General features: G+C 29.0%; 1 protein-coding gene across 1 annotated transcript in view; it reads right to left on the bottom strand.

The window, feature by feature from the left end:
- LOC111088772 (kinetochore protein Nuf2-like) overlaps positions 1–13,436 on the bottom strand; it is a 36,936-nt gene that overhangs the window by 16,361 nt on the left and 7,139 nt on the right. Inside the window, exons 4-8 of the mRNA XM_022399707.1 lie at positions 10,037–10,119; positions 9,036–9,097; positions 6,613–6,710; positions 3,562–3,672; positions 980–1,036 (exon numbers count right to left, since the gene is read on the bottom strand). Of these exons, the coding sequence (XP_022255415.1) occupies positions 980–1,036; positions 3,562–3,672; positions 6,613–6,710; positions 9,036–9,097; positions 10,037–10,119 (411 nt within the window). The remainder of the gene's footprint in view (positions 1–979; positions 1,037–3,561; positions 3,673–6,612; positions 6,711–9,035; positions 9,098–10,036; positions 10,120–13,436) is intronic.

The following is a 13,436-nucleotide window of genomic DNA, read 5'->3' on the forward strand; positions in this document are numbered from 1 at the left end:
ATCAATTTCGATGCTTCTCTTGCCAGCCATTTTTGTCCTCTCTGATGGACCAGGACGACCCGGACGCTGCTCAGTTGTTTCCTTGCCATGTTTCCTGAACTGCACGATGATTCTGTTGACTGTTGAAAGCGGGATTCCCAAATTCTGCAAAATTTGCCGCTGACTTATTCCACCATCTGCTTGGCCAACTATCCTTCCTGTAACAAAATCTGACAATTCGAGAGAACCTTGAGTTCTAGGCACGTTGTAGCACAAGATAATTAGTGTACGAACCACTTTTATTTATATAGTGCTCTGTAAACACAAATTAGTTAAATGACGAAAAATTAGGTGTCTATTTTACTTGTGACCACTCAGTGTATATTATGTAATATCTACTTTTCATTCTTTAAATCCTGACTCAATAAAGCAAGTTAAAAAAGAAGTCAGAGAAATATTTTTTCAGAAGAAATTCCGAATGAAATCAATATTTAGCTCAAAGATAATTTGGACTATTGGATTAACAACATTTATCAGGGATCAGAAAATTAAATGTCTGTTTTACTGATTGAACTTTTATCTGGTCCTGCTTCCCAGTCCATACACACAAGGAGCCTAGCAGGTGTAAAATAAAAAAATACATTACAAAAGCAAAGCATTTTGTATTTTAAAATGTGTGTGAAAGGTCTAAGTCAACAGGTCAGTATACCTAAAACACAGTTAAAATTAAACCACATGTACAACATGTGTGTGTGCGTATGTATTTATATATAAACATTTGTTTCACAAAGGCCACACAAATATTCATTGAAAATGATTTTTAACTTTTGTTGTTAAGCTTTCAGGACTAATATTTTAATCAAATGTTAAAATATTTTTGCCACTAAAAAATAAAATAAAAATGAGAAAATTACATGTCCTAGGAATTATTATCATACATTTTAATATAAAGCATTTAAAACCATTTCAAACAACAAAATTTATAAATCAAAACAATTACCCTATGTCTATATTTTTCATCAAATTCAGACTGCAAACTTCTGATCCTCTCTTCAGTCTTGAGGTGGTTAGAAAAAAATAGAATGAAAACTTTCTTTAAGCTTATGTACCGTACAAAATAATATAAACTTCTAGAAAAATTATCATTGTTGAACTTGGTAGAAAAAAAGTATTTTAATTTCTAGATTTTTGTTTTGATGCCACACAAAATTACACAACAAATGTTTTATGTACATTGGAATATCACAGAAATATCTATTTTTGTTTTTGACTAAAAATCTTTACCAGTAAAATAGCATTACAATCAAATTTGGTATTATTCAAACCAAGACTTTTATGGGTTTTATAAGTTTATGAACGTGTTTACAACATATTTACAATTTTTCAAAAGTTAATATTCTAATAAGGGACTAGCACATACACACAAAAAAATACATGTATATAACACTTTTCTGATAATTATAAAACCTTCCACTCAATAATTTTTTTATGCAAAATTATGAAGCTTTTTTTTCTCTCGCATATTGGAAATAAAGCTTTATCTCATTTTAAATTATTTACTTTGTCTGCCTTATAAACAGCTTAAAATTGGGTCTGGTTTTAAGTTACTTGACCATGGTTATGCTTGACGTTTTGGCTATAGAACATAAAAAAAATTTAGATCTAATGTATAAATTGCCACCACCTTGACTAAAACTATTTCCAAGATAACATGCGGTACGTGACAGATAAAATAATAAACTTAAACACTTTTTCGAGAAAATGTTACTAATTTTTTTTCTTAAACAGTAAAAAATGTTAACTATAATTTAAATTTAAGAATGAAAGTGAGTTACAACCTGTCCTGCAAATAATTAAAGCTTCACAAATATATCATTTGACTAATATTATCAACTGATATTTTATTTTTTGTACATATGTTGTTCTTGATAAAGTCATCATATAAAGATGGCCAATCTTATTTTTATGTTTCATTTCCATAAACAAGCAGAAATAATTCTCTTGCATGCATACAGATAAAAACTCTAATTAAAAATTGTAACTTGGTTATTTTGTTGGGTTAGAACATATTATAGTAATAATACACATGGTTCATACTGAATTTCTCAGATCAATTTCAAGCACTTTTCAAGAACTTTCTAAGCACTCTCAGAATGTTTTTCAAGCACTTTTTGGAAGCTAAAATCTAGATCAAAATCAATCGTATTCCACTGAAATTTCATAAAATTCCTATTTATTTTTTCCACAAGGACTTTCAAAGATGTGTATGCACCCTGAATATAAGGTAATTCCTAAAGTATGTGCATTGCAGAGTGCCAAGCACGAACAAATTTAGCATACTTTGAGAAAAATAACAAAAAGTTAAAAATTCAAGAGTCTATTTTAAATATAAAGAAAAACCCACATCCCTGAAAGTTACAAATTTAAATATTAGTTTCTAGTGTACTCAAACAATATTCTGCATTTTTTGCAAAATAATTTTTCTTGAATGCATTATTACTGTAACTATAATATACCAAAATCTTTTCACAGAAATTATATTTTGTTTTGAGTTTACATTTATTTTTGACTTTAATGTGGCATGAAAAGACAAATCATTCAAATTACTTACATTATTATATATCTGTAGAGTCTATATTATAGACCTTGATCAAATAAAAACAAACATACTTTTCTTTAACTTAAGGTTCAGCTATTTTAGATTAGAGATAGCATATACATTCAAATACATAAGTAAATGTGTAATGAGATTACTAACTAATACATTTGGCTACCATACAACTAGTCTGCCATAACGATTCTGCATCAGTCATGGCTCATGCATAAAAATATCATGACTAAATACAGATGAAGCTATGTTACCTTTTACTTTATATCAGTGTGTTACAGTATTTTTAAAATCACAAAATATGTGGGTTTAGTCATTTTCGTAGTGCAAAGCTATACAACTGGCTATCTGCACTCTGTCCGCTATGGAGAATCAAATCCTGAATTTTATCATTGCAAGTCTGTAAACTTATCACTAACCCACCAGAGTACAGGTTAGGGTTTGTCAACCATTATAAAACATGAATTGATTTAAAATAAGATCAGGTATGCACTTTCCTAAATTTGTTTTTAATGTACCTAAAATGATGACAATTAAAAATATATTATTTAAACTTATTTGTTGATATTTTTAATGCCTTTCTCACTTAACAATTCATATAAGAGCATTAATGGGAGTTCTTATTAAAAAAACAAATACAACACGATTAGCTATGTTAAGTTTAATTTCTGTTGTCATTAATATTAGTTAAATTATTTGTAATGGTTATTAGTTAATACATCTTTTTCCATTATCAGTATCTATATTGATATAAGCAAAATAAATAATGGTTGATCTTGAGTATAAACACTGAAAATTTGTAAAATATAGCATATATAATATGCATTAATCCCAAAGTTAATTAAGTTGCTCTCAGTTCCTTATGGGTGGAATTTTGTTTTTCCTTTATCCAATTAGCGGGGAGGAAGGGGGAGTGGCAACAGTTTAAATGTTAAAAGCTGGAAAAGCATTAGAAACCAACAGAGAACACTTACTTGCAAGAATTCATCACTGTGTTCTTGTAGATATGTTATTTGTTCATTTATCTTTTGTTTGATTTCATCTTTCTGTCTTAGCAACTCATCTCGTTCTCTTGCTATACATTGCTTGGGGAAAAAAAAAGTTAATATGAAATAATTAAATATTTGATTTTACAATCTTCTTCAGATTACTTTTACAGTAGAGAAAAATTCTCTCCAAGTATTAATCTTTTAACACTGATCTATATGGAAAAACTTTCAGTAATAGTAAAATTACAACCATATGTAACACTATAACTAATAAATCTAATAATAATAATAATAACTAATAATCTTGTAATGTTAAATATACAGTGAAAAAATATTGAGTTTAAATGGATGATATAAAACTTACATTTATCATATACTTAAGAAGAATTGTTTTAAGTGCAATAAACAACTTAGAATTTTTTTTTTACATTCCCTAATGCACTTTTCTTTAGTATTTATTTGTTGTATGGTACTTGACAGCTCTATTTCTGGTGTTTTCCACAAAAGCTGAAAGTAACTGAGAATTCTCTCTCTACTTTTTCCCACTCAACAAATTTACCAGAATCCATCAGTTTTATGTTTCTCACAATTCAATAATGACAAAGTTTTAACTGCAGTGCCATTTTTGCCAACATATACATGTATAATTTATCACATGACTGATGACCTTTTAAAGCTTTATATGAACAAAGAAATAATCTGACCAGGAAATCTTACTTTAGCATATTCTCCTTGCTATTAGCATAAATAACTTTTTCAACTGTAATTTTACAAACAAGCTTTTGCCGAGTAGAACATAATTGATCTTCTTTTCAAAGAACTGTTGTGGGAGAAACTTGTGCGCATATAATAGATTTTTTTCCCCTTTTGGTAGATTTAAGAATGATTTCTATTTACAGTTTATGTTATTTGTAAAAGCATTTTGGAATTTATCACAGAATTTTCTTTCAAAAGACTGACACATTTTGTTGTAGCAGGCTAAGTCATTTACAGACATGGGTAATAACCTGATAACATTACTATTAACTCAACAAAGACAGACTAGCTTTTTTAAATTCTTATCACTTCATAAATAAATGCTCCAATGTGTATATTTCTATCTCTGCTCATGTTTTAGAAGAATAATTTGTCAATATTTTACTTTCATACTTGTCAGCTTGGCTTCCATTTCAAAATGAAAAGATCAAAGTTATTCAAAGTTTGTTATCTCTACTCCCTCTAGACCTAATGTCCACTTTATTTCTTATCTCTCTTAAATTTAACTGAGTTTGTATTAGGGACAGAAGTGGTAGAGAATGAAAAGAAAAAAGTTGGAGATTTACAGCAGGTTGGCAGAGAACAATTTATAATATGAAGCCCAAAACACTGCTGAGGGTTTATCTTTGCTGATTTATTGCCATCTTCAAGATGTGATGGAGGAACTACTATATTATAAACTACTTTCATATGTATATATAAAATTCCTATACACAAACTCATCATTCTTCCCCACAATTAGGTGAGTTTCATCTCCTTTTCTGCAGAATGTACAACCTATGTTCTTGCAATGTAATTTACATAAGTCGATTAATAAGCAAATGCATTGTTTGTAAAAAATTAACAACTATGATATCTCAGATATATTTATGTTTACATAGTTGCCTATCCTGGAAAACTGAGATGAAAGATAAAGGTTTAAACTGTTTCTCTTTCCTTATGAAGGTAAAATTTTATAGAAATTAATATTTATTATCATTTACAGAGAAGATTATAGTTTTAATAAAGTCACAACCACTACACTTTCACAACAATATGTAAAGAAAAGATACAAATCCATTATACAAAAACTTATTAGGGATTTGTTGTGCTATTTCATTACTGCCTAAATACTGCAAGAAGATGCAATTTTCAAACTTATGCTAGACAGCATTACTATGAAGTGTAACAAGTTTAGTTACACAAGAAGTCTAAAGTGTTCTAGAAAATTAGCTAGAAAAATCAAGATTTAAAACTGCTACAAATATGATATTTTTGTTTGACGCAGACTTAAACAAATGATACGTCCTCAGACAACATAAAGATGAGGCTTAAGTGGGGTAAGGGAGATGTTTCTTTATAGAACATTCAACTGGTTGTTATGCATTGTAATAAATAGACTGAGCATTGATAAAAAATTTTGAATTTTGAGACTAATTAGTGGTTAATGATTTATACTTGGGCAAATGGAAAATCTTCAAATGAGATACTCTCAAATCTTGCCTTTGTTAACCATGCAAGAAAAATGGCTGTACCCACAAACATGATAGAAACAGGAAGTATTAGGACTGAGATTAGCAAGTTCTGTCCAATATCCTTACAACTAATGACTCTAACTTCCTAATATTTTATCCCTAGGTTTAGCTAAAAACGTAGAATCATCCCAGTGACAAGAATCACATGAAAATCTCGAGGTAGAGAATCTATGTTTATACAAATTTTTTGTTGTAGACAAAACTAAACATTTTCACTCAGAGTACTTAATGACAAGCAGTAAGCAACACCACATTTTAATACACATATTACACTTTTGTTGTTTTGTTTTAGAGAAAAGTCACATTAGGCTATCTACTGTGTCAACTATAGGAAATCAAAGCCCGGATTTTAGCATTGTAAGTCAGTAAATTTATTGCTGTCCCACTGGAGGAACATATTATATTGGAAACACCAACTCAAACACTTACACTGTTGGATAAAGCATTTCTATCAAAGGGAAATACCATAAAACAAGGCAAAAAAGTTCCTCACACCTTTTTACATTTTTGATTTTTAGAGTTATAATTAAAACATTTTAATTATTTCAAGTTATTGACATCCTACTCATTAACACTGTTAGAGACATAAGTCTTGAAGAAAAATAATATTTAAACTATGGTTATTATCAAGACAAATGGAAATGGTTAGGTGTAGTCAACTGATTCATTACAAATTACTGGGTAAATCCAGGGTATAATTTCATCATATAACAATATCTTTTCTCCTAGTTCAATAAGTTATGTAAAATTCATTATGTATTCTTACATATTCTTCTTTAACTTCAACCCACTTCTCAAATTCTTTTGCAGCATAATTCCAATATGCCACCAAATGAGACAGGATTTTCCGAGTCCTCTTTGGTTCTGCAATAGGTTTTCCCCTTCATTAACATTTGAATAAATTAACAAAACTTTACTTAATTTTTCAATTAATTTAAAAAATGTTTAACAATAAGCTCTACATTTTTAAATCTTTTTACAACAAGATAGAATTTTAGAGGTCTTCAATGGTAGGTCTTCTATGTCTTTAAACTTCTGACCACTGCATTATACCTAGGATTTTAAGAATTCTCTCACCATTTTATTACTTTGATATTCAAAATACTACAAAAACTATCAAACAAATGTCTGCAAGAACCTTACAGATTTTGCATGAACTTTAAAACAAATTTTTATATATATATACTGCTTACAATCTATATTTCTGGTTTGAAGTGGAACTTGCAATTTCTTTTACTCCAATGTACAAAATACTATACAATAAAACAAAATTACAACAATTTTTATGTTGTGCAATCTATTGAGCAGCCACTATATTTGAAAGAAAAAAAATTTAAACAGAAAAACATGGAGGAAATATCTCTTACAAATTGGCAAAGCTTACTGTTAACTATTACTCCAGTAAGTTATCCATAATAAAACTCAGGTAATTCATGTTTCTGACAAATCAATTAAGTACTCACTCTTTTTCCCGATTTTAAAAAATGTTCTTTAACTGTAAATACCCAACATTCAGTAGTCTCATAATAAAATGTACTGTAGTTTCACAAAATATAAAGCAGCAATGGTTACTTTCATAAAATGTATAATTAGATGATAACATTAAAATTTTCTATCTTTCCTTACAAGACGGACACGTTCAGTGCTTCCAATTATTTCTGAGCATACAAACAAAGTTGAAGTTCAGTTTATCACTGTGGTTACTTAGAACTATATTTTCCATTTTTTGCAAGCAAAGTTTGTTAATAAGACTACAAAGAAATATATATAAAGTGTGAATTTTTGATGGGAAAATATAAGTTATTAAAGTGCCCCAAGGGTAACCAACCATCTTACATTAATCTTATCAGGTTCTTAACTGCTAAAAGTCCCTACCCGTAACTTTACTTTTTATATTGTAAGCCTTACAAATATTTATTTTGTATTTATCACACATATAATACTGAAAATAGTCCTAACAAGTAATAATGTGACATGCTGCTACAATGTGATAATTTTCTTTTTCTTACCTTAGCTTTACAAAAAAAAAGAGGGTAAATTTAATCCATTATATAGGCTATATCATCTTCACCTTGTCTTATTATTAGTACTTAATATTTATTTTCGACAATTCTAAACTAGTCTCAGTTTTTCAAGTGATAATTCACAGCAAATTAATCACCTTGAAATGTTTACATATGCAAAATATTTCTCACTGTCAACTGAAGACCTACTACGGCAAAAAACATGGATTCAACTAGCTGAATAAAAACTTGTTTTATGAAGTAAAACTGCAAAGATGCAACTTTAAAATTCACAAACCATCCTTGTCACACAATTTTTTAAGTGATGTTTGGCCAGTTTTATGCATGCAATATTTCTTTGCAAAGAGAAACTGATTTATAATTTTCAAACAGTTACAGGTACTTAAAAAGTATCTAATAACTATAATGCTTTAAGAGCAATTTAAAAACACAAAAACATCTGTACAGACAAATCCAAAAAATAATTTGAAATGAACAATGTTTATTAATTATACCACCATTGTAATGAAACTTGGACAACAGACCATATAATAACAAATCCAAACCCAAAACTCACTTACGTAATAGGATATTTGTTTGTATTAAATACAATTCTATAATGTCTATAAAAATTGAATATATTTTATTTTCATACTTATGTATTTTTTAATTAACATTTAATATTATATAAGCAGATTATCAGATTTAATAAAAGTGTTTTTGAAACAAATTCTCACACACCTATGTTTTAAACAAAGTTAAACAAGTTATCTATTTGCTTCTTTATTCTTTACCAATCTCTGTATGTATACACTCAGAAGTTTATCTGAAGGACCCACCTTCATAACAGGCACTGAGAATAAAGTCAAAACTTCAATCATTGAAGAAACCTAGTTCATTAATCTATGCAGTTTAATATCTATTAAAGTACTAAACAGTTTTCAAAAAATACCCAGGCACAGGATAGGCCTATACATATACAGGCATGAGTTTCAACTCAATCCATTAATCTTAAGTTCTATATCAAAATTTTGTTGCTGATTATTATTATTTTTAGGTGTTATTTCATTGGTCCCTAAAGAGTCGTGTTATATATGTTACAAATTACTATTAAATCTTAGCTGAAGCTTCAACTCAACTTCTTGTTAACATTCTAGCTTCTTTGGAAAATGTCAAATTTACTTACTTGGATCTATAATATCTTTGATAGAAAAGTCAGTTATTCCACATAGTTGCATCAAATAATTTCTAGATGGTAAAAGATAATTGATTTTATATAAATTTAAAATCTTGTAATAACACTTTATTATCATCCTAATTAACAAATATACATTATGAGACATTGTAATGTCTACAGTGTTTTTGTGAAGCATTTAATCTAATTCTGTAAATGACTTAAAGATTTATTCAAAACACTATAAGCTTTGGAAAAGAAAAAAAGTTAATTACTTCAACAACTTGAGAAAAACTATTACTATACAAAATAATGTTAAAATATTAATTACAGCTTTAAAACTAGTCTAAACTAGCTGAGGATACAATCTTATGAAATCTTAAACAACTTCTTAGAGTAAATTGTATAGCAAGGAAATGTTATCCAATACAGCAACAAACAAGAAATACTTACATCAATACTTATTGTAAACTGTATAGCAAGGAAATGTTATCCAATACAGCAACAAACAAGAAATATTTACATCAATACTTATTGTAAATTGTATAGCAAGGAAATGTTATCCAATACAACAACAAACAAGAAATACTTACATCCATATTTATTGTAAATTGTATAGCAAGGAAATGTTATCCAATACAGCAACAAACAAGAAATACTTACATCAATACTTATTGTAAACTGTATAGCAAGGAAATGTTATCCAATACAGCAACAAACAAGGAATACTTACATCAATACTTATTGTAAATTGTATAGCAAGGAAATGTTATCCAATACAGCAACAAACAAGGAATACTTACATCAATACTTATTGTAAATTGTATAGCAAGAAAATGTTATCCAATACAGCAACAAACAAGAAATACTTACATCAATACTTATTGTAAATTGTATAGCAAGGAAATGTTATCCAATACAGCAACAAACAAGAAATACTTACATCAATACTTATTGTAAACTGTATAGCAAGGAAATGTTATCCAATACAGCAAAAAACAAGAAATACTTACATCAAAAGAGAGAACTTCACTAATACCAAACAGTCTTCATATAACTCTGGATATTCAAATACTTGTAAGGCATCCCAGCTAGTCTGAAATAATACAAGTAAGATCACATGATTTCACATAGATAGTAGCGTATCACACTTTAAACTGCCGTAAATACAACAAAAAGGGCTTCATTATTAAAAGCAAGAGTTTTTAAATAGAAGGTAAAACTTTTCAATTATAAACTTTAATTACAGTATATGTATAATTAGTCTCATATAGCATACTATCAAAATATTAAAAATATTTTCACTGCAAACGTACTACTGAATATCTAAAAGTTTAATGCTATTGGCTTATTTGTACAAGTTTTATAGCTTTAACAGATTTAATCAAAAACACCTTAGGTGTGAAAAAAGGTGCACCCAAATAAAAGGATTGAGCATGCAAGTTAAAAAAGAATGTGTAGCTACCAGTTTTGATTTCATTCCTTTAAATAGGATGCTCAATCCATTTCTGGCCACACCTTTTTTTCCCATCTAAGGTGTTTGTGATTAGATATCATGACGTTTTGTCAATACACATCAACAAGCCACAGCAAGTAAGAAAGTGGCACTTGATTGTAACCAACATCAGCTTTAGGATCACAGCCCTATAATTCGGAACAGACCGTTACATTTTCAGAACCAACCAGATTCTTTCAAATATATGGTGTAGTTTTTCTCTCTAAAACAGTGTTAATAACTTCTTTTATACAAACACCATGGAATTTAGATTAACAGTTTCTTGTCATCACCCCCATGCAATCGGTACAGTCATATCAAGCATCATTATTTATGCTAATTGCTTAAGCTAATATCACATGATGCTAAACATTTTTTAATTAGGATAATTTCATAAAATTTAATACATTTGTGCTGAAAAGTTTGCAGTGAATATGATTTTTTTAAAACTTGAGCTAGAAACTGCTAATCTAGTTTGCTTGGCCTAATCTAGACTAATGTATCTGCACATCCTTTCGCCTTATAGTTTTGCTACTCTAGATCAGCCATCTTTAACCTGAATCACAAAAAAAAAAAAACACTAAAAACAGTCCACTTTTAGTCTTAAGTGAAGCTGTAATAAAAATGTTAGACCGATAGCTGATGACTTTTTGTGTAGGCATGCATAAACATTTTTATTAAATTTCAGCAGTTTTTGTTGAATAACTTTGCAAGTGTGGCTTATATTTACACCAAACGAGACTCCTAATTGTAGGTTTTAAAAATCTATCTATAAGTGTACTAAATTTGAAAAAAATCCATAAAAGCATGTTTTTTTTATCAAATAAAGTTCCATGCTTTTGGTGCAAAGAAAAAAAGAAGAATAAACTCAATAAAATTGGAAATGTTATATCTCAGATATGTCTCAATGGACTGCCTTGAAATTTGGTATGTTCAGTAAGAGTCCAGTAGAGCACATCCATTGAAAATGTGTAATAGTTTGGATTACCACAGTCCAAGCTACAAAAGGTGGAAAATCACTGTACTTTCACTCCTGTTAATAACACACAGTGTGTCCTGTAGGTTGTGTTTATATCCACAAGATACACTATTTGTGTCATGATTTGTAATTATTTAGTATATTCTAAATGCAATCAACCACGTGGTAAAATATGAAGCTTATATAAACTTGTGCTATGTCTTGGTTGCGAGAAATATTTAGATTTTGTAAAGAAAACTGTAAAAATAACAGGTTTAAGTGTTTATTAACTGATATATCCAAACCAATATACTCATAGATGCTCTTCAGCATCTATGGGTTCATTTAAGTGAAGCATGTGCACTTAGCATTCTGAAGTATCATGATTGGTCAATATTTTTTAAGCAGGTGCACACAAGGTTTTGTTTTTTACGATCAAAAGATTCTTGGTAGATTAAATTTTGAATAAGGAAGTTACCAACAGTCCTTTTCAATTTTTAACCCTATATGAATATCATTGATAATTCAAAAAACATTATAACTCTTTAAAAACATGTAAAATTTTTGTTCTTAACTTATTCTGATAAAGAATGATCATGATTGGTATTTACTCCCTTGTGATCATATGCTCAAAATGAACTAAATAATTTTAAGATGGTTTGCTTAATGTGGATAATTCAGTAGTTTAAAGTGATCACCAGTGTTGAGATCCTAGTCTGGAAGTCATCGTTTATGCAAGGAAAAACATAAGTGTACATAGTATTTAAATTTCTTTTTAACTTTAGGCTGGAAATGCTAGCTCAGTTGAAAAAAAGAAAAATAAACACATTCCCAGTAGGGGTAAAAGGAGAGCAGCTATGAAAGTATAAAAGTCTCAAGACAGTGGAACCAGTGCACTAAATATCGACAGCAAAACTGAATAAAAGAAATTATCACTAATTTACTTAAACTATCAACAAAATTAGTGTCATGACATTCATCACATTGTTTACTTTCTAGTTATAGACCAATATCAACAATTCTACCAATTGGAATAAAACAACCACATCAATGATTGGTGATCTCTGTCACATAGGGAATTCACATAGAGCATTTCCAGCACATAAACGTATCCAATTCACTGATACACAAAACCCTATGCTGTACACAAGAATTACATGTTTTTTACATACTCAAAAGTCTCAAAGGATAATACCAATAGTATTTTACTATGTTTACAAGACTTTTTTCAGCACTGACAAGGAATAGAAAAGTGATGGTAGCAGTATCCATGCAGGAACTGATGATAAAAGATCACTTCACCTATATACTTGATAATAAAAAATATTAAACTGAGGCTTTTCCATTTGTAGTTTTCTTTTTAGTTCTAAACTGATTTTAAAGTTTGAAATTAGGTGATATTCTGCTTGCATATTATTGAATTTTTAACAAACTTTACTTTCTTTTTTCAAAACTTGAAAATTTTTTTCTCATATATATGCACATGTACAATACTAATCAGGGTTGATAGCTAAGCAAGGAAAATTATAATTTTAAATTCTTGTTCTGGTTCATTACTCTTATAATATTTTATGTGTATATCAATGTCAGCATCAAATCTGATAAGAAAAAAGTATAATTGTGATACCTGTGTGGAAGTACCCATCCTAAACTAGATTTTAGTGTATTACACATATTTGATGTTTGCTGTTTTTTGTAATAAAACTGTATATTTGTTTATCAGCAAAAACAATTCTTAAACGTACCTTTGAAGGGGTCACAGATACCTTTCTTCTGCTTAATAATGCCACGCTTTGCTGAAATTAAAGGTGAGAATGTGCAAGTGCTGAAGCTGGGTTTACGTATTCAACACAAAATGTACTTTTGGGGGAATATAATACAGGATGTATTATTGTGTAGACATATTTATCTGAACTACTTTTTACATTGTTTAACCCGATGACTACCGGTACTAACTTTC

This window comes from Limulus polyphemus, unplaced genomic scaffold, assembly GCF_000517525.1.
Source record: "Limulus polyphemus unplaced genomic scaffold, Limulus_polyphemus-2.1.2 Scaffold4399, whole genome shotgun sequence".
NCBI lineage: Eukaryota > Metazoa > Arthropoda > Merostomata > Xiphosura > Limulidae > Limulus > Limulus polyphemus.